Raw genomic sequence first — 25,468 nt, 5'->3', positions numbered from 1 at the left:
CCAAACTAAATCCATTCTTCAGATCTCAGCTTCTAGCCTTCTTCCATGAAGTGCCATTCAAATATTTAAAAAGTATTGTTTATGCATCAAACTATTGGAGATTTTCTCCAACGCTACTATGCCAACAATATTCTCTACATTCTCTGAACTCCTAAGACCCATAAGAGTCAGAATCACAGAATTTAGCACTTAACTGTTCCCACTGTTTCATACATGTTTCATTTCGTTTTTCTCACCAGCCAGACTGAAACCTCATAAAAAGCAAGCCTCTGTGGGCAGCTTACAGATCTAACATGAAATACTAAATTAAAAGGAATCCACTTTACATAAAGGACATGAAGTTTTTGTTTGCTTGTTTATTTTTAAAGACAAAAAGATGCCAGGCACATTTGGATCTGTTCCTACTTGTCATCTGGGTTCCAGGCAGCTGTTCCCACACTGTACACGCGCCCTGGACGAGCAGGGCGCCCTCTAACAGGGCATGGCAACCTGCTGCTATGGGAAGCAGAGGGCAGGCCTCTGTCGCGCACACTCCACAGCCCAGAGAGAGGCCGAGCAGGTACTGTAAGTGCTCAAAGTACAATTCTTGGCTAAACCAACTACACAGTGAATGCTCAAAAAATAGAAGAGAAAAACAAAACGTGTATTTTTACCTTTTTCCATTTTTATCATGTAGACCAGACCCCCAATACTTAGGAACACCCAGGTACTTCAGTTTATGGGTATGAATCCATTTCCGAACTGAAAATTAAAACAGATGCTTGTGATTTCAATTCTGTTAGACATAAATAATCTTTTAAATCAGGAGAAAAATGTACTTAGATGCATAATAAAATTTCACTTTTATTTATTCATGAAAGGAAACAGTATTTTATGACCCATGCGTAAAAAGTAATTCGAAACATTTTTATTAACCCACAATATCTTGTTATTCTGCCCTAAACACTGTCTTTACAATGAAAAATTTGCAGAAAACATTTTTAAAAAAATCAAACCACAGAACTGTGGTTGCAGTCATATCCCTAAGTACACAAGTGTTTACTTCCTTCCACAGCAAGGCTTCTCTTTTACCCCAATCTACAGGCTTACTACCTCATCCTCAAAGCCCTCAACCAGGAAATAAAGCTCTGGGGAGAGATGAGAGGCTTCCTTGAGATTGCCAGGCCTATTCCACCCAGGAGGCTGCCTGGGGTTTTAGGTGGGAGCGGAGGGGGTGGAATCAGAGGGGAGGGGAGGAGAAGAGAAAGGAGGGAGGACAGAGTAGGGAAGAGAGGAAAGGGTCTAGACCAGCCGTCGGCAAACTCCGGCCCGTTTGAAATGAATAAAACTAAAAAAAAAAAAAAAAAAGACCGTACCCTTTTATGTAATGATGTTTACTTTGAATTTATATTAGTTCACACAAACACTCCATCCATGCTTTTGTTCCGGCGCTCCGGTCCAGTTTAAGAACCCATTGTGGCCCTCGAGTCAAAAAGTTTGCCCACCCCTGGTCTAGACTCTAGACTCTAGAGTAGCTAGAAGAGGCCCTGCTCTTTACCTTGATAGTCTGCTCTGTTTGATCAATTATGACACCCCAACCCCACCCCTGGTTATGTTCCCCAGAATTCAAAAAATATACCCAGAAAGATTCAGAGATCCTTGGGCCATACTCATGGATTAGGAGTTTTTTCCATGTTTAACATTTTCTAAATTATACATCATTACTACTTTTAGTCTGTATATCAATACAGGTAAAATCTTATAATAGGCTCATTGAGAGGTCAGAATTCTTTCATACAAACCTCATGTAAATAGAACATACTTATAAAGTAACAAAGAATCATAATATGAGATGCAATGCCCTAGTCTTAGCTTAAGCAAAAAGAAACAAGCGGTGGTGACGTTAAGGTGCAAACGCAGGCGCTGTGTTTCTTACTTTGCTCTGGTTTGGCAGCTCGCTGGTAGAACTTTAGTTCAGTAAAAAGAGGTCCATTGTCACTGGGCTCCTTGAAACACAGGCATCAGTTAGTACGAGCAGTTGTCAAAATTACTGTTATTTTCAGCAAACTTTCAAAAAAGACTAACAAATCAACTTTTCTTATCAAACAATGTAGTTTTGATACTTAAGTTTATAACTATATTTAAGATTAAATCAAGCTCTTTAGAAATGTTTCAGATATTCTCAGAATAGTCTATATTTTATTTTTCTCCAGTTCCAACTCTTCAAGTGATAAATTATACAATATTAGACATATGACTCAGTCTTTGCAAAAGTTTAAGAAAAATATTTAAATTTATTTTTATCTTTATTTAGCTTTCTTTTAAGAAAAGATGAGCAACCATGTTAATTGTTTCACCCAGCGGCTACAAGATATTTCTGAAATTCAATAAAATGTCAACAACTGACTTAACTAATTAGTGGCAAAAATCCCATTCCTTTTGTGTTTCTCCTGACAATTATACATAGTTTATCGGGACTGACAGAAGCTGGCCTTCCCATGAAGAATATTCTGGAACTGCAGAGAGCAAGTACTGGCCATTTAACTGCAGCCTCTCCTTTCGGACCCTGATTCCCCTGTAGCAAACTAAAGGGCCCTACAATTTACTTCCCACGTGACAATTTAAAGTCAAGAGGAGCTCTGGCCGCGTGGCTCAGGTGGTTGGAGCGTCCTCCCGTGCACCAGAAGGTTCGGAGTTCAATTCCTGGTCAGTTGTGGTTTGATCCCTGGTGGTGGAGCATTCAGGAGGCAACTGGTCAATGTTTCTCTCTCTCTTTCTTTCTTTCTTTCTTTCTTTCTTTCTTTCTTTCTTTCTTTCTTTCTTTCTTCTCTCTCTCTCTCTCTCTCTCTCTCTCTCTCTCTCTCTCTCTCTCTCTCTCTCTCTCCACCCCCTCTCTAAAATCAATAAAAACATATCCTCGAGGATTAAAAAAAAAATTTGGCACTAGCTGGTTTGGCTTAGTGGTTAGAGTGTTGGCCCTCAGACTGAAGGGTCTCGAGTTCAATTCCCGGTCAAGGGCATGCATGTACCTTGGTTGCAGGTTCCCCAGCCCCAGTAGGGGCATGTGCTGGAGATAACCAGTCAGTTTCTCTCTGTTTCTCTCCCACTCCTCCCTCCCTTCCACTTTCTCTAGAAGTCAATGGGGGAAAAATATCCTCAGGTGAGGGTTTAAAAAAATAATAAATAAAACCACTCTAGACACGTAGTTCTAATATCTCAGATTTCTTGTAATTCAGAAAAACAGGAATCCAAGTTAAAGTACTTACAGAAAAACTAAGCCAACCTGCAGAGTCAGGCAGGACCTAGCTAAGACTGAGCATTCAGCAGCAAATAGGCGACACACAGGACACTTGGATCAGGACCAGCAAATACTTTCTCAGCCCAGCCTTGGGAGAATATGATCACCTCTCAGAAGCTGAATCTAACCATATACCATGGGGGGAATGCCAAATCACTAATTTTCAGTCTCAGTACCTCAGGTGTCACCGGAACCTGTGGCTCATTTCCTAGCAGCAAGGGAAGCTGGACAGACACGTGCATGTTTAGAGCTCACGACTGAACACAGGCCTTCAGCAGGAGTAAGAGACTCAGTGTAAGAAACAAAGAAATGGAAATTCAAGGGGAAGAATTTTGGTAAAGTTACTCTCCAAAGGCTAACTTTTAGAATAGCTCATTAATATAATTCAGGTTTGAAAGGGGTTTTCCTAACACAAATCCAAGCTTATTATTCATCAGTATAAAATTCTAATTTATTCAACTTCAGCCTGTGTCATACTAACTTTAATTTCAGCCTTTCCTTCAGGCAATAATTTATTAAACTTATAATAATGAGAATCAGCCTATAAAATCAGGCTATTATAATAAAAGCCTCACTACAACGAAGGCTCTCTGAGCTCAGCTCAGATCTTTCTAATCCAGCAAGATTCCATAACAACAAAATAAAGGAGCTACTTTCTTGCACTGCACTCTAGCCAAAGCTCACTGTTGCTGTTGAAGAAACTACCTTAACTCACAACTAAAATTTTATTAACATATTTCAAATCTAAAATGCTTTGCCAACTCTATAATAGCCAAGATTTAGGGAAAAAATTGGGGCTGACATTTTAACTAGAATATCACTAAACGTTTCTTTAAGACTTTTAAAGTGTCAAAATGAAGATGACAACTGAAAAAAATTAAAATGTGATATATTTCAATGGCACCATCTAAAAGCAACTGGCTGCCATTTAAAAATGAAGCTGCATAAAGTTTCTCCTTCCTACCAGAGAATTCTGATATATGAATTGGAAATTCAGGTCACTCCTCCTAACATCAGTGAGGAACTTAAACATCAGTTTGCAAAATGCTTTCCATGGAACTTCAAAATGCAGGTTTCCATCAGTTCATACTGGGAAGTGGCCATGACATAAAGAACTGTTAGGATCCCAGGCCCAAAAGCCTGCCCTTCCCCACCAGTCCTCTCTTGCAAAGGGAAGTGTAACTGAAAGAACTAATTATTACTAAATCTGGTAACAAGAAATCACAAGAGAGAACTTTCCCCCTTGGTTATCCAACTTATTATCAATCTTTCCATTTACTTTCCTGAAATAAAGAGAGAGTGTCTCTCCCTTATCTTCAGAGGAAACACAAGTCTGCCACCTCCACCTCTGACCCAGCACCAGGATCCACGGCTGCTCCCACAGGTCAATAGGATTAAGGCTCTGAACCATACACACTCATTTGTGGAAGAAAGAATCGATTTAGCATTTACCTAAACATCTATCGCGAACATGTGCTTCTTAACCTCATTTCAAAGTTAACTGTAAACAATTTGTGGGTTATCTATCTAGAGTTCTTTCATAGAGCAGACATGCATGTTAGCAGCAATCAGATTTTGGACAAGTCCCCACGTGAAGGTGGAAGCCCTACCAGAAGCACGGGTGCCTGCATGCCCCCACTGAATAAACGGATCCCGCATAGCCACAGTAGCTCAGTGGGTTGAGCATTGTCCTGTGCATCAAAAGGTGGCGGCTTCGATCCCTGGTCAGTGCACATACAGAAGGCAAACAATTGATGTCTATGTGTCCCTCCCTCCCTCCCTCCCCCCCCTTTCCCTCCCTCCTTCTAAGCGTGTCCTTGGGTGACAATTAAAGAAAAAGGATCCCCAAGCACAGATAAACATGAGCATGCACATGGTTCCACGGGACATAATTAGGCGCTTTGTGCACCAGACTCTACCATGGTTCTCAACCTTGATGCACAAAAGCCTCCTCTGGGAGCTTTACTCGCCAGGCCTGCATCCAGAGACTCGATGGCACTGCACCAGCGGAGCTGAGAGCCACGGTCTGATATGCTATTCAGTCTAGTGTCACATTAAAGAGCAATTTGCCTTTGGTTATTTTACCTCCCTTTGACTTTTTTCTCTAAAACTAAAATTTTAGAAAATCTGAAAATATTTTGATATGTTTTCTTCACATACATAGCTATTTTATAAAACTCCTTCTATACTATAATTTTGTATCTTGCCTTTTATTTAGTAACTAGAGGCCCAGGTCACAGAATTCGTGCATGGGGGTGGGGGTCACTCGGCCCAGCCTGCACCCTCTTGCAATCCGGGACCGCTGGCTCCTAACTGCTCGCCTGCCTGCCTGATCGCCCCTAACTACTTGCCTGCCTGCCTGATCACCCTTGACTGCTCTGTCTGCCTGCCTGCCTGGTTGCCCCTAACCACTCGCCTGCCTGCCTGCCTGATCGCCCCTAACCGCCTCTGCCTTGGCCCTCACCACCGTGGCTTTGTCCGGAAGGTCGTTCGGCTGTCCGGTCTAATTAGCATATTATGCTTTTATTATAATAGATTAATCATAAAATTTCCCCCAAAGAATAACATTTATTCTTTGAAAACATGATTTTTAATAGTCCTTAATGTTTTATATGGTAAATGTTCATAAGTAGTTCAGATTCTAATACTGAAAAGATTTAATACTCATTTTATATGCTTATATTTGATGAACCATTTGAACTTTTGATATAAAGTTCTGAGAACAAAAGAATTACAGAATAGTGATGGATAGAGTTCTGGCATAGCATGTCAACACATAAAGGCATATTATAAATGAGCCTACTCTAAAGGCACAGACAGGAAACGAAAGTGGGTGGCATGAAGACGTTAAAAGGTGGTAAGAATCATGGCTACAAAAGTTTTCAAAAGAATATAAAATAGGCATTTAAGGGCAGTTTAGAGAAAACAAAGTTGAAAACAAGGCCCTACCCATGAAATAACTGAAAATCTAGTTAGGGAGAACTAAAAACAATTAGTGGCATGAAAAAGATATTAGCATGTGAAATTGTAAGATAAATGGAAACAGAATAAGTGGTACAGGAGTTTAAAGGAGTTCAAAAAAGATAAGTATCCAGGAACAAACAAGCAAACAGCAGTTACTAAACTCTCCCTTGGAGAAGAAAAAGAAAGTCAGTAATATCATTTTGTTTATGGCATTCTTTCAGGATCACAGTCAAACTCCGACACTGAAAATGTTACTGAAATATTAACTGCAAAGGAGAAATATTTATCGCTGTCCTAATTACAAAGAAGAGTAATACAGGCAAAAGGAACCAGAACTACATTAGGAGACTGGAGAGGCAAAGCACAGAACCAGGTTTAATAACAAATGGCTTTAAACTTAGAAATGTAAGGTAATTTGCTACCTTAAGCTGTTAGGAAATACTTGTTACTACACATTTTTCATAACTCTAGGTAAAAATGGTAGTAAAAGTAAAGTTACACTGAATCTCAACTAAAATACTTAGAATCACCCATAATGAAGAAGAGTATCATAATTCTAACATAAAATGCAATTTAAGGAAGCCCGGGTACTAGAGAAGGAAGACATGACTCCACACGTTCCCCATAAGCTATGGCGCTGTCACACCTCCCTACCAAGACCCAGAGATGGCTGTGCAGATTAGCCAACTGCGAAGCAGGCAGGCAACCACGGTTTTTACCTTGCTTTCTTCTCACAATGGAAACTTTTTAAAGATCCTAAGGAGAAACTAATCTTTCCCATAGATTTCAATATTTTAATTAGTTGTACCAAAGACAAATGCAGTTAATATTCTGCAATTCCATGCAAATGACCCAATTTAACAGTAAGAACGTTTGTTCCACTGATACAGCAGCAAACCGATTATTTCAAAAGGAATATTATTCTGCAAATGAGGAAGAAGAAAAATCCAAATTGAAAAGGCATGAAGAAAAGTGAATGGCGGGGGAAACACACCAAAGTTACCAACTTTACTTCCGCTTACAAACCTCACGAAGTAGCTGGATCCAATTAGCCCTCCACTGTAAGCAAACATAAAAATTGGGCAAATACAGGAAACTACTCTTTTCATACCTAAGACAGAACAGGCAGTCCAGACAGTGACCTGTAACAGCTGGAAATGAAAGTGAGCCACGACAGCCCAGCTTTCTCCAGAGGCACCCGGAGGAAAAGGCAGAGACTGAAGACACAGCAGGGAAAGTGGGGAAACCAAATACATTGTTCCAGCAACACTGACACCAAAGCCATAAAGGAGATTGGAACGTTTTTTAACTTAGAAATATCAGGAAAAAACTAAAAACCAGTATCCCTCATGAACAAAGATATAAAAATCCTTAAACTATTAGCAAGTCAATTCTAGCATTATTAAAAAGCACAATACACCATACCTAAGTGGAGTGTATGTTAAAAATACTAAGTTAGTTCAACACTATCAATCAATGTAATTACCACATTATCAGAATAAAGGAGAAAAATCCTATGACCCATCTCAGTAGATGCAGAGAAAGCATTAAGAAAGTAATCAGCCAAACTACAGAGTGGGAGAAAATGTTTACAACACATATATCTGAAAAAGGACTTGTATCCAAAACACTTCTCTTACTACTCAATTTTAAAAAGCAAACCAACCTTGTTATTTAAAAAAAAAAAAAAAAGTGGGGATAGAGAGGTGTCAAAAGATTGATGAGAGGTGTCAAAAGGAAAATGTATGATTGGCTAATATGCACAATGAAAAAGTACTCAAAATCAGTCACCAAAAAAAAGTGCTCAAGCTGAAACTGAGACACTACTGCACACCCAACCAAGCAACCAACCCGAGGGCTGTAAGTGTTGAAAGGACGTGGGGCACCCGGGACGCGCATATATGACTGTGGTTGTGTAAAGTGACACAGCCACTCTGGAAATCTGGCACTTTCTTGTAAATTTAAATATGCACCTTCCCTATAACCAGCCAAGTCCACATGTAGGTAAAAACCTACACCCATAAAAACGTCTGTACAGGGACATTTATAGACATTTATTCGTAACAAACACCGGAAACAATCCCAAAGTCTATCAACAGGAAACGGAAAGCAAACTATGTCCATACGATACAACACAACTGCGCAGTAAGACTGGACAAGCAACTGATACACCAACAACATGGATGAACCTGTGCAACCTGCACTAAGTCAGAGACAAAATAGGACACACTGCACACTACCATATATATGATGTTCTAGAACAGGAACAACTAATCCACAGTGGAAACTCCAAAGATGCAGGAAGAAGGGGTTCAACCAGAAAGGAAACAAGGAATCTTTTTGGGGTGATGGAAATAGTCTATATTTTAACAGGGGTGGGAATTACAAAGGTATGTATACTTGTCAACAGTATTCAAATTGTTCATTTAATATCTACGTATTTCCTTGTAAGAACTATACCTGAATTAAAATATTTTCAAAACAATTAGGTCCAAAATAGTTCATTCATAAGGAATCATGTATATTCCTTTTGAAAAGAGAGTAAAATAAAACAAATCAAAACAAACAAACAAACAAACAAAAAACATGGGGTAATTCTAATTCCAGAATTCTGTAACCTTTAGCAAAAGAAAGGAGGGGTGGGAGACATCTGTGGTAATTTGCTCAAATAACAGATACTGTTATCTCCTCTATGTAACAAAAACATGTCGTATAATGTCTGAAAGAACTCTGAGAGAAGGGAGTTACAAATGCTGGTAAGAAAAAAAAAAAGCATAATATATTGATAACAAATAAAGAGCAGTTAAAATGTCTTTTAGTGCACCAGTTTATAAATTGGCCTGGATACTCAAGAATGCTATGTCAGATGAAAGGTTGTCGACCTTTACTCATCTATTTATATAAAACCCTAATATGCAAATAGACCAGATGGCGTAACAACCGAACAACCAGTCGATATGACGTGAGCTGAACACCCGTGGCCGGCATTAGCCACAGCGGGATGGAGGAGCAGGTGAGAGAGGGCGCCAGACCAAGGTGGGGCACCAGCTGTTGTCATCAGGGTGAGCCTCTAGTGGTTACTGAAAATCCTTTGCTCCCACGCACCGCAGTCCCGCCTGGCGCTCACACCTGCTCCTGACACTGGAGCCGCCGCTCACACCTGCTGCCGGCGCCCGGCACCCGCCCCAAACGTCCCTGAGGGCTTCTCCACCTCCCCCTGCTCCTGATGGGCGATTGGGGCAGCAGCCACCACTGGCACCCACTGACAGCGCCAGCCCCGCTCGAACCCGCTGCTGGTGCAGGCCCCAATCACTCTGCAACGTCAGCAAGTGCGCGTGGGAGTGGCAACGGCAGGAGCGGGGCTGCCAGCAGAAGGGGACCGAGGGCCGTGGCAGAAGGGGCCAGGCGGGGGTGTGGAGGATGGGCCGAGACCCACCCCTGTGCCCACCGCAGCCTCACGGCCCAGTTCCTTTCAAGGTGCATGAATTCATACACTGGGTCCCTCGTCTATATAACAAAAGTGTAATATGCAAATCGACTGAACAGCCGAATAGCAGAATGACCACACTATGACATGCACTGGCACCAGGCCAGCCAAGGCGGGTGCAATGCGATTGGTCCGGGGGGGCCCCGCCATTGCCCCATGATGGCTCTGCAGAGGGAGGCCAGGCCACCGGCCAGCAGGGCGATCAATCAGGGGGCTCCACGACTGTCCCAAAGAGGGAGGCCCAGGCCACCCTCTGCATGGCAATCGATCGGGGGGCTCCACGGAACCAGGGAACCAGGGGTGTGTGGCAGTGGACACGGGCAGCGCCAGGCCAAGGCAGGTGCAGGTGGGGGCCGGGGCTACAAAGCCAGGGCTACAAAGCCAGGGCTGCGAAGCCGGCAGCCAGGGGAAGGAAGGCCTATCCTTGCACAAATTTCATACATCAGGCCTCTAGTTACAAAATAATTTCAATGTTCTCATAACCAAAAGAAGGTTCAAAGTGATCACAATTAAATAATTTAATTTACTAAAATAGAAGGGGAAAGGAAGAAAATTGGAAATACACAGAAGTAATTGACCAAGTACTTCAGAAGCAAATGCAAGATAAAATACAATAAAATTTCATTAAGGTAGTATAGTCTTATAGGACATAAGTATAAAAAAGCATCTCATCTACTGTAAATATAGCTAAACTAAAAAGAATGAACTGAATATTTTCAGTCCACATCTGCATGCCTCTATGCTTTCACTCATTTTCCCCCAAATACTAGTACCACTCTAATTCAAGACAGGAAACCGACTTTTTGAATTCAAATTATTTAAAACTATAAAACTACTTTGGGTCTCATTAAATATTTATTAACATTATTAAAAATGTAATACCTTATGGTTTAATTAATTCTAGTTATCAAAGAGGATGTTTTGCAAAATAAACACAGTCCTACACTAAATCAACAAAAAAGAAAAAATATTTTCTTACCACTTTTACAACATAGGATGCATCACTGCCCACCGATTTTGAAGAATTCTTATCAGCTGTTTGAAAAAAGTGATATATGTAATATCAAAACAAGAAGTAGCATCGTGATACATAGCCTATTACTTTTTATTAACAGCTAGGTCTGTATTATCTATAATCCTTTGATAGAATAAATTTCAGTTTCCAAATACACAGTGTTTCAGCTTATCAATACAGTGTATATCATCAACTTTAAGACTATTTTTTTTAATGTTTTAACATGTCAAACTGGAATGTATCTTATAATGGCTGGTATCTTCAATATGATCATCTACTAAGTATGAAAAACTCTAAGTTAAACTTTTAACTTGAAAGTATGCATGGTCTTTGATATGCTAACATACGTTGAGAATTCCCAAGATAATAACTGATGCAATTTCTTACATTTAATAAAGCAAGTGGTTAGAGTGTCAGCCTGTGCACCGAAGGGTAGGTTGCATGTTCAATTCCTGGTCAAAGGCATGTACCTGGGTTGCAGGTTCGATCCCCGGCCCGGGTTGGGGCATGTGCAGGAGGCAACCAATCGATGTTCCTCTCTCTCTCCTCCCCCTGCTTTCCCTCCTTCCCTACCATCTCTCTAAAAATCAATGGAAAGAATATCCTTGGTGAGGCTTCACACAACAACAAAAATAAATGTATATACATATAAATTATGTTTGATGGTGATAAGTGCTATAATTAAGCAGGAAAGCAAGGCAGGCAGTGCTGCAAGATAGTAAGAGAAACCTCACCGACAGGGTGTCACTGGAGCAGTGGTCTGAACACAGTGAGGGAATGAGCCATGGAAATGTCAGGGTGAAACCATTCCAGGCCAGCCAGCACCTGGCCTTGATGTGGGAGCCCTTGACATGTCGAAGGAAAGTAGAGAGGCCAAAGTAGCCGGAGAAGAGTGACTGAGTGGAAAGCAGCAGAACACACACAATGAGCTTCATTGGTGACATAAAGCTGTCCCTCTATGAATGAGCTGGAAAGCCACTGGGAGTTTGGGGAAGAGGACTGGCAAGGTCAGACTCTGCCTTATAAAGAATCCTTCAGGATGCTTGTGGAGAATGGAGAGTAGAGGGCACGGAGCTCAGTACTCGGGTGAGGGATGGCGGTGCCTGAACCTGAGTGGCAGCAGACAAGGTGGTGAGAAGCAGTCAGATTGTGGACATATTTTCAAAGAAGAGCCACGGGCTTTGTGGGTGAACTAGATATGGAGTTCAGTGGGAGAAAGGAGGAAGGATAACTCCTGGCTTTGGCCTGAGCAACTGGGAAGAGGAAGCTGCTACTTCCTAAGACGGAGAAGACCGCAGGAGAGCTGGTGCGGTGGGGTGTCTCAGTTTGAGATGCTTATTAAATATCCAAGGTCGGATGTTAAACAGGTAGTGGGTATACGGGGTAGGGTACCAGTAGGTTTACCCTGCTTGTATGGAAAATAATACAATAATTAATAAATGATAATACAAGAATAAACTGTTTCACATACTCATTATAAACCTACTTTGGCTCCACCCTGTACAAGTCTTAGTTTCAGAAGAGTGATGCAAGTTAAAAATAAATGAGTCATCAACCTAAGTCATCAATCTACTCACTCCAAGCCCATGAAGCTGGAAGAGCTCCCCAGGAAATGAGTGTAGAGAGGAAAGAAGAAATCCTAGGACTGAACCCTAAGGCATTCTCACATCAGCAGGTGAAGAGATAGGAGGGACAGGCAAGGTGAAACCAAGAAACTCCAACCAGCTGGGAAGCAGCAAGAATACTTCAGTCTAAAGAAGAAACACAAAGTCATAAAATTGGCTAATGAGTAGAAGGAATAGACAAGGAACGTCACTTAAATACTGGATTAGTAATAAAGCACAGTCAGATTTTAGCAGTTAATATACAAAATATTAAAATGAAGCTAGTATACTAATAATACCGTACAATTCAAATGAAGAAAAAGGGGAAAAGAGGCTCAGTAAGCCCTGGCTGCTTTGGCTCAGTGGATAGAGCATCAGCCTGCGGACTGAAGGGTCCTAGGTTCGATTCCAGTCAGGGACACATGCCTGGGTTGTGAGCTCGGTCCCCAGTAGGGGGCGTGCAGGAGGCAGCCAATTGGTGATTCTCTCTTATCATTGATGTTTCTCTCTCTCTATCCCTCTCCCTTCCTCTCTGAAATCAATAAAAATATCTTAAAAAAAAAAAGCTCAATAATTCATTCCAACAATATGTACTGCAAAATATGCCAGGCAGCCAGGCACTGAGAACACCATAAGAGCTGTCCATCGTCAAGAAGCACATGTTTAACCCTGGGTGGTGTGCTACGTGGTTAGAGCACCATCCCACGCACAAAAGAATTGTGGGTGCAATTCCTGGGTCAAGGGCATGTACCTGGGTTGCAGGTTTGATCCCCACCAATCCATGTGTCTCTCTCACATTGATATCTCTTCCCCCCGACCCCACGACTCTCTCTCTCTAAAAAAAAAAAGAAAAAAATATCCTCAGGTGAGGATTAACAAAACAACAGAAAGCTTATGTTTATTCTGGGAAGGAGGAAAAGTAATTTCAACACAGCATGGATGTACTATGAGAGGATGAACACAGGACACAGGGGGACCATAAAAAGACAGCGCTTACCCTGAGCTCAGCTTTGGAAAATCTAAACAAAAGACGCATCACATACAAAAACCAAGAGGCAAAAGGCAACATTATAGCTGAAGCATAGCTTTTGGGGATAAAAGGGATGAAGAAAGTTACTTTAGAACCAGACTGTATGAAGGGTCTTGTATGCCACTCCAAAACTTTGTCATTTATCCTAAGGGCACCAGGGAGACATTAAAAAACGTTTAAATGGAAGGTCCTATGATCTGATTAGCGGTCTGGGTCACTTAAGCCCCAATGTGAACAAGTAGATGCAAGGGGACAAGACTGAGCAGAGGATTCATTGCTACAGTGAGAATCCAGACGAGACATGGAAATGACCTCCACTAATAAAGTAGTGGCAGCAAAGGTAGAGAGAAATGAAGGGATCTGAGGAGTCACTCAGGTAAAGCGACAGAACTAGATGAGGTACTAGGGGTGTTAGTGAAGGAACACTTGAGAATGTCTGCCTCAATGCTATTCATGTGGATAATCCTCTCCTGTGGGACATCAGGTCCCTTTGTAGGCCACTGGCGATGGGCCTGCACTGTCAGGGTCAAGTCCTAGGCTATAGAGAAAAGCTTTTGAGAAGAGGACTGGCAAGATCAGACTCTGATTTGGTAATCAACAGTAAAGAGACAGTCAGAGAAGCCGGGAGACTGGAGGACATCCCTCAGACAGAATATGCAGAAGAAAGGTGAGCCACAGCCCTAGCCGCTTTGGCTCAGTGGATAGAGCGTTGGCTTGCGGACTGAAGAGCCCGAGTTCAATTCCAGCCAAGGGCACATGCTTGGGTTGCGGGCTCTATCCCCAGTAGGGAGTGTGCAGGAGGCAGCCGATCAATGATTTCCTCTCATCATTGATGTTGCTCTCTCTCCCCCTCTCCCTTCCTCTCTGAAATCAATAAAAAGAAAAAGAAAAAAACATTAAAAAAAGAAAGGTGAGCCGAAGAAGGAAAGCTGGAAGATGACTAAGCACATTGAGAGGGAGGAGGAAGGCCAGAGGGGAAGGTACTTGTCATGAAGACGATGGAAGCAATTTCTATTTGTAAAAGATAAACAGTATCAAGTCCTGCAGAAAACACCCAAAGAAAATGCAAAAGCAACTTGTTTAACTCATGAGCAGAAACTGCTGATGATCTTCGGTAGGGCAGTTATGGAGAGGTAAGCTGGAGGCAGCATTAAGGCAAACCCTTCTCCAGAGTGATCAATCCAGGCTTATAGCAGTGAAGTTTTGTCACAGAAATCTTTCAAACCATCAAATACGAAAAATACTATTAAATGGCAATTTCTGGTGATAAATACAAATACAAACAAAATAGCTAGCACACATGCAAAAGCAAATTCCCTATTTGCCAAAGGTTACAAAAGTAAAGTAACTAATGCAAAATTAAGAACCAGCTTGTTAAAGACAAGTTCCCATTCCTACTATGGGATGTCCTAACCCACACATTCTGCCAAGAGACGGCCTAATAATCTACCATCTCTAAGTTTCAAGGTCAAACAATATATACCTGACTAAAAAAACTTCTAACCTTTCATGGTTTACAAGGATTTTCACGTTAAATCAGAGATAACCTAGTTCACTGTAATGGGTTTGGCTCTGAACAAAACTAAAGAATCAACACCTATTTCCCACTGATCTAGAGGAATCATATTTATAAAATACTAGAGGCCCGGTGCATGAAAATTTGTAAACTGGGAGGAGGGGGAGGTCCCTCAGCCAGGCCTGCCCCCTCTCACAGACCGGGAGCCCTCAGGGGATGTCCTACTAATGGCTTAGGCCCACTCCCCACTCCTGCTCTGTAGGAGGCAACCAGGCTGATCAGGGGAAGGCGCTGTCCCCATAACCCCGCTGCTGCTGCCACTGCTGGCCGCGGCAGCTGCCTGAGCCCTGGGCCTCGCAGCTGCCTGAGCCCCTGGCTGCCTGAGCCCATGGCTACCATGAGCCCTGGGCCTCGCAGCCGCTGTGGCTTTGTCCGAACAGATGTCCAGATGTCCACCCTATTAAGCATATTATCCTTTTATTAGTATAGATGATTAAAAGCAGTGGCTTTTAAGCTGTTTATGACCATACCCCTAGAGACCGGCTAACCCACTGCAGCCCGTGGGTCCTGGAGGAGATACAGCTGCTCGTTTATCTCTGTCAGGGGCTCTCGAGCTTCAGCATGCATGGGCCCTCTAGTTTCTGATTGGCAAGTCTGGGTGGAACCTGAGAACTGGCAGTTCAAACAGGTTTCCATGTGATGCTAATCTACACTACAAAATTAGTATCTAAGAAAGATATTCCTTCAAAGAGAAAAGGGGTTCCACTACTAAGAGCAAAATTTTATAAACCTCCAGGCAGAAATTAAATAATTAAATGATGGACTAGATGAATCGAGATTAGAGGTGGAATAAGAACACAGAAACGTTAGAGAGAAATATCAAAAGCAAACATGAAGTGCGTTGTATCACTATAATATTCTTGGTGAAGCAGACAACTTTAGAAGTAGTCAGGTAAAATATTTTTTAAATCAACAATTTAGTTAACCTACAGAATCTCAGGGTTCCACAGTAGGTCCCCCCAAATTTCAAGGTAAGTATGCTAAAAATAGTACATTAAATCAGGACTAACATGAATTTCTAGATTATTCTCCTAATTCCACAATTACAACTTATTAGGGTTGTATAGGAAGAAAATAAATACCTATAATGGTTAAGATCTGAAAATTGCCAAATTAAACCAAAACAGAGGGAGTAAATCCTAATTGGGTGGAAGTAGGGGGAAAAATGTACATCAATTTCTTTGCATCTCAAAAAAGATTATATGGAATACCTTAAAAATCCAAAGCCATGGTGCTCACTAATGACAATATTACAGATACTTTATAATCTTTCTACTGTGACTAAATCAACCATCTTCTCTTCCACTCCTGACAGAGATGTATTTTTGCCTAATCAAATATTGACTGTAGTTTATTAGAAATATCCTGTAACAGCTCAAATTGAGAAACTATTTTGATATGAAGCACATAAATCTTTGACTTGACAACTCATTAGAAGCGGTCATACACCTACCAAGATATATACAACCAAAGCCACCTTGGCCAATGGGTAATCCTAGTTTCCATTCCTTTTTTGCCAAGTCGGTGATTACCTCCCCAGCTGCAAATTGTTCTGCAAGACGTCTCTTTGCGGGGCCCTGTCTTCCAGCTTGAGCTGCTTTTACACGAGGCATTTTCACTAAAATATAAAACAAAGCAACACTGAGAATTATAATCCCAGAAGTGTTCAAAACATTTCCCACTAAGGAAAGCTTCTGTGCAATACAGGTACTATTCAAATTCTTAATAACCCTAAAATTTAAAGGACATCTGTTCTAATTTATAATCCTCTTGGATTATCTCTTAATTTTGGAGAGAAAACAATAAATAAAATGAGCTATGCACCCTGGCCGGTTTGGCTCAGTGGATGGAGTGTCAGCCTGCAGACCAAAGATTCCAGGGTTCAATTCTAGTCAAGGGTTGCAGACTCCTCCCCAGCCCTGGCCCTGCACAGGGCTCGTGCAGGAGGCAACCAATCGATGTATTTCTCTCACATCCATGTTTCTCTCTGTCTTTCCCTCTCCCTTCCACTGTCCCTAAAAACAATGGGAAAATATCCTCAGGTGAGGATTAACAACAACAACAACAAAAAAAAAACCTATGCAATTACTTTCAAGAAAATATTTAGTTTAAAGTTCCAGTGATCTAATATCTATAACTAAAAATGCTATTTAACACACAAAAATATGCTCTATGAAGTTGAGGGGAAAGGTGCATCCAATTAGTATGCACACTTTATCATAATGCAGTAAGTTTATAAAGGTCAATACCAATGTGGTAAGAGCACAGTACAGAGATTGAAAACACAAGACAATTAACACAAGGGGAAAGGGAACGATTTTTCTGTACTTAAAAAAAAATAAAGATCAAAATGAAAGGTCACACCACACACTTAACAAAATTCAATCCAGGATAACCAACACTAAAACACAACTTAATAACATTACTGAATTTAATAGTAAAGGAAAATATTCTCTGAGCACCCAGGCCAAAAAAAAGGATATTTTATGTGAAAAATAAAATCAGATTGTCATCACTGACAGCAACACTTTATGCCAGGGGGAAAAAAAGTAACGTATTTAAGACTTGAAGATAGAAAACATAAGCCAAAGATTTTATACTCAGTTAAATTTCAACTATAAAGACTTCAAAGTGTTATCAAAATGGAAAAAGGGAGTCAGAACTTACTAGAGAACAAGCATCACATATCCAAAATGACTAACGTAAGAACTGACAGTGAGCAGTAAATAGATATTTACTTGTAGAACCAACAAAGGCAATAAAGGAACGAATAGAATACATAATGACTATATGTCTGACAATTCAGATATAGTACAACTATGAAAAATCAAGAGAACATATGCAAAAAAGTAATTATCCAGTAATCATATTGTGGTGATACTTGCTTTTGTTAACTAAGGCTATTGTATGCACAAATGTGGAATAATGCAAATGAGTAATTATGTGATATTTGAATTCTATCATCCCTTTGGATCCTTAAAAATCAGGATTCAAAAATGGAAGAAAGAATACAGATGAAAGACCAAAAAGTAAGGTTGAAATGCTGTGTATTTGGAAATATTCTTAATTCAGAAGGTATCTTATCTTTTACAAAAACCATACACACCCCTTTGTATTTCCTAACCCCATTCACAAAAAAGCTTGGAAACAAACCCAGTAGCAATGAGCATCCCTGGTACATAAATTGTATTCTTGGAATACCAATTCTTATTCAAAGAAACCAGACTGAAGAAAGGACTGACTCCAGGTCTGAAGCTGTACATGCACAAGATAGACTTAGAACACCTGTAGTTTCTAGACGTCAAGGAAGCTATCAAAAACTACTAGCGCTACGTCAAATACGTCTAAGGAGTCAGCTGGAAAGATGTTCCCACTGACCAAAGATGGGCCAATCTGCGTCAGTAAAGATAACACAATGGCTGAAGACATATAAAATGGGTAAATCCAGGAGTTTATAACAGTAAGAAACCCTAAGCGGTCACCTCTAAAGGATAATGGAAAACCACTCAATTTTGAAAAGTGATAAATATAAATTGTACCACTGGGTAACCCACAGAAGATGAGAAATTTCTTTTTACAGAAAAATTTCTGCTAATAAATGACCAAGAATGGTTTAAGTTAACACCATTCCTCCCTCCTAATGAATTAATGGATCTACACATTGAGCCTTGACAGCCACAAGCATCAAAATATAAGATATCCAGGCATTATATGCCTCCTGATAAAAGAACACAACGCTACCCATGAAGCAATCTTGCCAAAAAATAAATTAAAAATAAATAAAAAATAAACCCTGAATCTGATCAAGCCTACCAATTCACAAGCTATGAAGAGAACAGAATAACATGATAAACTGTAACACAGAAAAGCAATCTGCACAACCCTAACTGTGGAAATCTTACAATACACAGAATCCCATTTCTTCACTAAAGGAAAAAGAGAAGAGATGCAGGAAAAAAAAAAACCCTACATTTTAAAAGGCTTAAAAATAACATGCAAAACAAAATTAAATCAGGCAAATCTAAGCTACAGTGTTTAGGGATACACATTTGAGTGATAAGACTATAAAGAAAAGGAAACGACTACCATAAAAGATAGAAGTTACACTGGAAAAGCATAAGAAAGTTGTGAGTAGGATGAGGGACATAGCTGGCAAAGTTCTATTTCTTGATGTGGGTGGTAATTATAAAAGTACCTTATAATTCATTAAGTCTATATTTGTTTGATAAGGTTTTCTGTATTGGTAGTTTATGGCTATAACATTAAAAAATTACTGTTCTTATAATTAACAATCATCAAGGGATCAAAACTAGAAATCTTTTCATATTCCATGAGCTTGTCCAATCACACAAACAAAAAAAGGAAGAAAGAAAACACCCTCCCACCCCCACACCACCCCCAAGTAAAAGCTGTAATTCATTTCCTGTGAACTACGGGTAGCATTTTGTTTTCAATATATTTTTAAAATTACCACTCTGTATTGCAAATATCCTTCCCAAATTAATTGTCTTTCGATATTGCTAATTTTGAGCTTTTGGATTATACATCATCCTTAGACCTCACCCAGTCAAATTACTTTTTTCAAGTATCTCCCATGTTTTCTTTTAGTTGTCTTATAGTTTCATTAGGGGCCCGGTGCACGAAATTCATGCACTGGGTGTGTGTGTGGGGGGGGGGGGGAGTGTCCCTCAGCCCAGTCTGCCCCCTCTCACATACTGGGAGCCCTCAGGCGTTGACCCCCATCACCCTCCAATCGCAGGATCGGCCCCTTGCCCAGGCCTGACGCCTCCACCAGAGGTGTCAGGCTTGGACAGGGGACCCCCATCTCCCCCCAATCACTGGCTCTGGCCCCCGCCCAGGCCTGAGGCCTCTGGCCCAGGAATCATGCCTGGGCAGGGGACCCCCATCTCCCTCTGATCGCTTGCTCCACCTCCCGCCCAAGCCTGAGGCCTCTGACCCAGGCTTCAGGCCTGGGCAAGGGGACCATCATATCCCCCCAATCCCCGGCTCAGCCCCCCGCCCAGGCCTGGTGCCTCGGCCAGAGGAGTTGACCCTCATCACCCTCTGATCACCAATCACCGGATCAGCCCCTTGACCAGGCCTGAGGCCTCCGGCAGAGGTGTCAGGCCTGGGCAGGGGACCCCCAGCTCCCCGCGGTTGCAGGCTCCGCCCCTGCCCAGGCCTAATGCCTCTGGCCTAGGCGTCCGGCTCGGGCAGTGGGGACCCGCAGCTGTAGCGGCCCCGCGATCGTGGGCTTCGCTTTAGGCCCAGGCAAGGGACCCCTAGCTCCTGGGACTGCCAGCTTCGACCATGCCCAGCTCCCATCGCTGGCTCCACCCCTACTTCCTGCTATCACTGGCCAGGGCGGAAAAGGCACCTGATTCTCCGATCATGGCTGGGGGGCAGGGCAAAGGCGGCCCCAGGGCCGCCTTTGCCCTGCCCCCCAGCTCTTAGCTCCCCCCTGGGTTTCTGATCACTGTCAGTGGCAGGGGGCTTCTTCCTGCTTTCCCTTTCGCCTCCCTGCATTGTGCCTACATATGCAAATTAGCCGCCATCTTGTTGGCAGTTAACTGCCAATCTTAGTTGGCAGTTAATTTGCATATAGCCCTGATTAGCCAATGAAAAGGGTATCGTCGTACGCCAATTACCATTTTTCTCTTTTATTAGATAGGATTAGATAGGATATTTTGCTGGTAAAATTCTGATCTGTCTACACTTACAAGAGTTTAAGATAGTGGTTCTCAACCTGTGGGTCGCGACCCCTTTGTGGGTCGAACGACCCTTTCACAGGGGTCTCCTAAGACCATCGGAAAACACATATATAATTACATATTGGTTTTGTGATTAATCACTATGCTTTAATTATGTTCAATTTGTAACAACGAAAATACATCCTGCATATCAGATATTTACATCACGATTCACAACAGTAGCAACATTACAGTTATGAAGTAGCAACGAAAATAATTTTATGAATTTTATTTCCAGAACATGAGGAACTGCATTAAAAGGTCGCGGCATTAGGAAGGTTGAGAACCACTGCTTTAAGATATAAAGTAGGATTCCACCTTTTTCCAGATTATCCAGCCACCCGCCCCCTTCAAGAGACCCACAGTGTTCAAGACCTTATACCAGTGCAAGTAAACTAAGTACAAAGTTCATATGAAGTTGTTCAATGTAGGTCCTAAATTACCAGCTTCTCTGCAAACAAAAAAGAAGAAAAATATATTTATTAATGAGTATTTGAAACTAACTTGCTGCCTCGGTGAAAACCTCCCTGACAATTTGGTCCATTCCACATGAATGTGAAGAAGTCATTGAGGTTTTTCCCAGTGCAGCAAGCTGAGCAGAGGCAGCCACATACTGTGGGTAACTTATAGGTGCAGACAGGTAGCCGGGAGGCCAGGAACCTTTAAACCAAATGGCAACTTTCAACAGCATCGGAACAGGATTCAACAAGCTTCACTTTTTTCTTTTCTTTTTATTTTTTTACTTTTATTGTTAAAATTCTTTTTTGCTATTGTTTTCTTTTTTTCCCTTCTTTTTTTGTTAATATTTCGTATTTCTCTTCCCTTTCTAATCCTATTTCCTTTCTTTTTTCTGTTTTTATACTTTTTTTCTTGGTTTTCTTTTCCTAATCTTTTTTCTTCTTCTTTCCTTTCATATTTTTTTCTTCTTTTATTCTTTTTTCTTTTGTCTTTTATTATTTCTTTCTTTCTTTTCCTTATTCTTTTTGTTGTTGGTGGTGATGGTGATCATTTTTTGTTTTGTTTTTCGTTTTACTTTGTCTTGTTTTGTTCTGTTGGCACCTGTACAACAACTTATTCGACGTGGTCAAGGTTGAGCCTCACGGTCAGCCACCCTGAGGGTCAATCCGACACATGAACAGGCCAACAGCAATCAAGACCCAATTACAACAGGAGGGTCCGCATAACCCACACAAGGGACATTCCTAGAGCATCCGGCTCTGGAGATCAAGAAGACTGCAGCACTGGGCCCACAGGGCACCTACTACATAAGGCCACCAAACGAAGAATAGGAATCATAGCAGAGCTATCTAATACACAGAAGCAAACAGAAAGAGGCACCCAAAATAGGGAAACAAAGAAACAGGCCCCAAATGAAACTCAGGAGGAATCGCCAGAAAAAGAGCTAAATGAAATGGAGGCAAGCAATTTATCAGATAACGAGTTCAAAATTATGGTTTGGAACGGAGTAAGAATTACAAGAAACTTAGGAACACAACAGCATGTACAAGGAAATAGAAACCATGAATAAGAATATTGAAGAATACCATAACATCTATAATAATAAAAACATAATATGTTAATTAGACCGAATGTCCTTCCAGACAACCTTCTGGACGAAGCCAGGGCTGCGAGGGAAGCCTGGGTCCCGGCTGCCAGAGGGAAGCCGGTACTGGCAGCTGGGGGAAGGAAGGCCTACTCTTGCACGAATTTTGTGCACAAGGCTTCTAGTCAAGAATATACTGGAAGGAATTAAAAGTAGACTGGATGAAGCAGAGTTTCAAATCAGTAATTTAGAAGACAAGGGGTGGGGGGAACAATTAGAACAGCAAAAACACTTGAAAATAATGAGGATACCTTAAGGAAACTTTGGGACAACATGACACATAACAACATCTGCATCATAGGGAACCAGAAAGAAGAAAGTGAGCAAGAAATGAAGAACCTGTTTTAAAAAATAATGACAAAACTTTCCTAACCTGGTGAAGTTGAAAAAGTCACACAAGTTCAGGAAGCACCGAGAGTCCCAATCAAGATGAACCCAAAGAGACCCAAACTAAGACACTTCATAATTAAAACGGCAAACATTAAAGACAAAGAAAGGCAGCAACAGAGAGACAGAACGTTATCCACAGGGACTTCCCATGAGACTGTCAGCTGATTTCTGAATAGAAACACTTCAGGCCAGAAGGGACAGGCATGAAGTATTCAAAGTAATGAAAAGCAAGGACCTGAATCCAGGACTACTCTATCCAGCAAGGCTATCATTTAAAATTGAAGGCAAAATAATGAGCTTCCCAGACCAAAAAAAAAAAAAAAACTCAAGGAGTACATTACCACCAAAACAGCACTGCAAGGAATGTTAAAGGGAAGTCCCTTTCTCACTATGCCTTGCAAGTGTCCCTCCCTCATCCTCTAGTGACAAAACCTAACACTGCTGGAAAAGAAAGAAAAAATGTTTATAGTATCTAACGCAAGTATCCCAAACAGAGCAAAGAAAGGTGAATTTGCAGTTGAGAGGCAATAAACTGAAAGTGTGTACAAGACTGGTAAATTTTACACATGTATATACACCTGAGCAACAACTACCTGGGATCAGGACTCCGAGAACATTTTCATCACACCAGCCCCTCCAGCCCCTCTCCTGCCAACACCCATTCATTCCTCTTCTTTCAGGTGATTGGCGAGGCCACTCAAGTTGTGCCACTGACTTTGGACAACACTACTCTGCCAGCTTTGTCTGAGATCTGCGTCTCAGCCCTAATGTCCCTTTGCATCAGCCTCCCATGCCCCTCTCTGACCTTCACTGTATTTGGCAGCCCCTCTTATTTTCTGTTTCTGGTTCAGGGTGACAGAAGTCTCCTAGTTTTCGAGAACAGGAAATCTGTGTTTCTCAATCTACTTATCCCTTTTCAGGTGATTTGTGAAAAGAAGAAAGTAGAATTATTTAAAACCAAAGTTCCTGCTCAAAAACTATGATATATAACAGAACCATAGCATTTGCTTCAGTAAGTCAGTGAATTCTCTAAAGAGCTTAAAATATTAATTTGAGCCATAACTGGTTTGGCTCAGTGGATAGAGCGTTGGCCTGTGGACTGAAAGGTCCCAGGTTCGATTCCAGTCAAGGGCATGTACCTTGGTTGTGGGCACATCCCCAGTAGGGGGTGTGCAGGAGGCAGCTGATCGATGTTTCTTTCTCATCGATGTTTCTAGCTCTCTATCCCTCTCCCTTCCTCTCTGTAAAAAAATCAATAAAATATATTTTTTTAAAAATATTAATTTGAATTAAACAACTGCATTAGTACATTATAGGCTTCTTCTAATAATGAACCAATGACCTGCTTTAAGATTTCTATTAAACAATACATCGGAGAGCACAAACCTCAACCAAATTAAATCTTTCCGCATAATTTCTGCCCACTTGGAGCAAAAAAAATCCACTATTATGATAGCCAATTCAACAGAAATGTTGCAAAGAAAAAGTTTACCATCACATATAATCCACTACATAATCCGACCACCTCTTTTCCCACTGAAATGAAATTCAAATGCAAGTGAAAAGCACATCCAAATGCAAATCAATACCGCCCTTTGCTGGAACCACTCACTGGTATAGTCCATATTAGCATATTCACCAAAATCTAATTGTAAACAGAGTAATTATGGTGGTAAAGTTATTAAATACACAAAGCAAGCTTGGAACTATACATATTCAAATAGAAATTCAGTGGCAGATCAACTTTTATATCCGAAACAATACCCTAATTAATAGTCAGCTCTGATAATAAAATGGTTCTTTTTCAGATAACATTTCCAAAAATATTCTGCTATGAATATTAAAATAAAGTTTTGTGAAGAGATTTTTAAAATATTCCATAGCTATATTTATCACAATACGGTACTGTATTTAGACAACTGGCATTTTTCAAGTCCTGGATTCAAATTTGAAACAATTTCTTTTTTAATCTCTGCTGAAGATAAATGTTTGAATGATTCAAACAATTCTACTGACACTTAATGAGCTCTATGAAATCCTCACAACCAAACTGGAAGATGGCAATGCCGTATAAAGCTTATTACACACTGGATGTCTAGTCATGCATTTTCCCTACGATAGGTATGCACATAAGTTCCTCTGAGTGGGTCATAGATTTTCATGAAGTTTTCTTGAAAGTCATAAGCTTCTCTGATGCCTTTAAACTATGTAGCCACACTGATTCAAGGACACTTTTGCACCATTGGACTATTCGCCATTCGGTTAACATGGTACCAACATAGTCTTATCTCCACTCTTCAGAGTATAAAGCTATTTCTTGCCCTCCAACGTCTACATTTACTGAAATCTTTTCCGCACCCAAATATCTCTCTTTCTCAGTCAGATAGGACCTCTGGTTTCAGCAGTGTTCTTACTTCTTATTGCATTTGATAAAATGTACCCTATAAATTTATAAGCTACCTGAAAAGAGAACTATCTTACAATACATTGCACTTGGTAGAAATTCAAAAACTGTGTAAAAATAAACAGCAAAAAGTTACTTTTTTTTCTTTGAGTACCTGAAGTGTAACTTTGGATATAGCCACTCCTTTTAACCACTAAACAGAGAGTTACAGAATAAACTTACGAGCTTTTCTTTTATTCTTTTAACTTTACACAAGCTACGCTCCCCCCACCCCACCAAAAAAAAAACAAACAAACAAACAACAAGTCTTCAGTGCCAAGTAGAAACAATTGATATTAGTGACAGATGGTCCAGGAAACATGCTAATC

General features: G+C 41.0%; 1 protein-coding gene across 2 annotated transcripts in view; it reads right to left on the bottom strand.

The window, feature by feature from the left end:
• The window catches only part of VRK1 (VRK serine/threonine kinase 1), a 60,734-nt gene that overhangs the window by 21,787 nt on the left and 13,479 nt on the right, over positions 1 to 25,468 (bottom strand). For both annotated transcript variants that reach the window (XM_059686109.1, XM_059686115.1), the window contains exons 2-5: positions 16,407 to 16,571; positions 10,708 to 10,763; positions 1,916 to 1,985; positions 654 to 741 (exon numbers count right to left, since the gene is read on the bottom strand). In XM_059686109.1, coding sequence (XP_059542092.1) covers positions 654 to 741; positions 1,916 to 1,985; positions 10,708 to 10,763; positions 16,407 to 16,566 — 374 coding nt within the window. In that variant the 5' untranslated portion in view covers positions 16,567 to 16,571. The remainder of the gene's footprint in view (positions 1 to 653; positions 742 to 1,915; positions 1,986 to 10,707; positions 10,764 to 16,406; positions 16,572 to 25,468) is intronic.

This window comes from Myotis daubentonii, chromosome 1 (genome assembly GCF_963259705.1).
Source record: "Myotis daubentonii chromosome 1, mMyoDau2.1, whole genome shotgun sequence".
In the NCBI taxonomy this organism is placed as follows: Eukaryota; Metazoa; Chordata; class Mammalia; order Chiroptera; family Vespertilionidae; genus Myotis; species Myotis daubentonii.
This window is presented reverse-complemented; position numbering and strand designations above follow the sequence as displayed.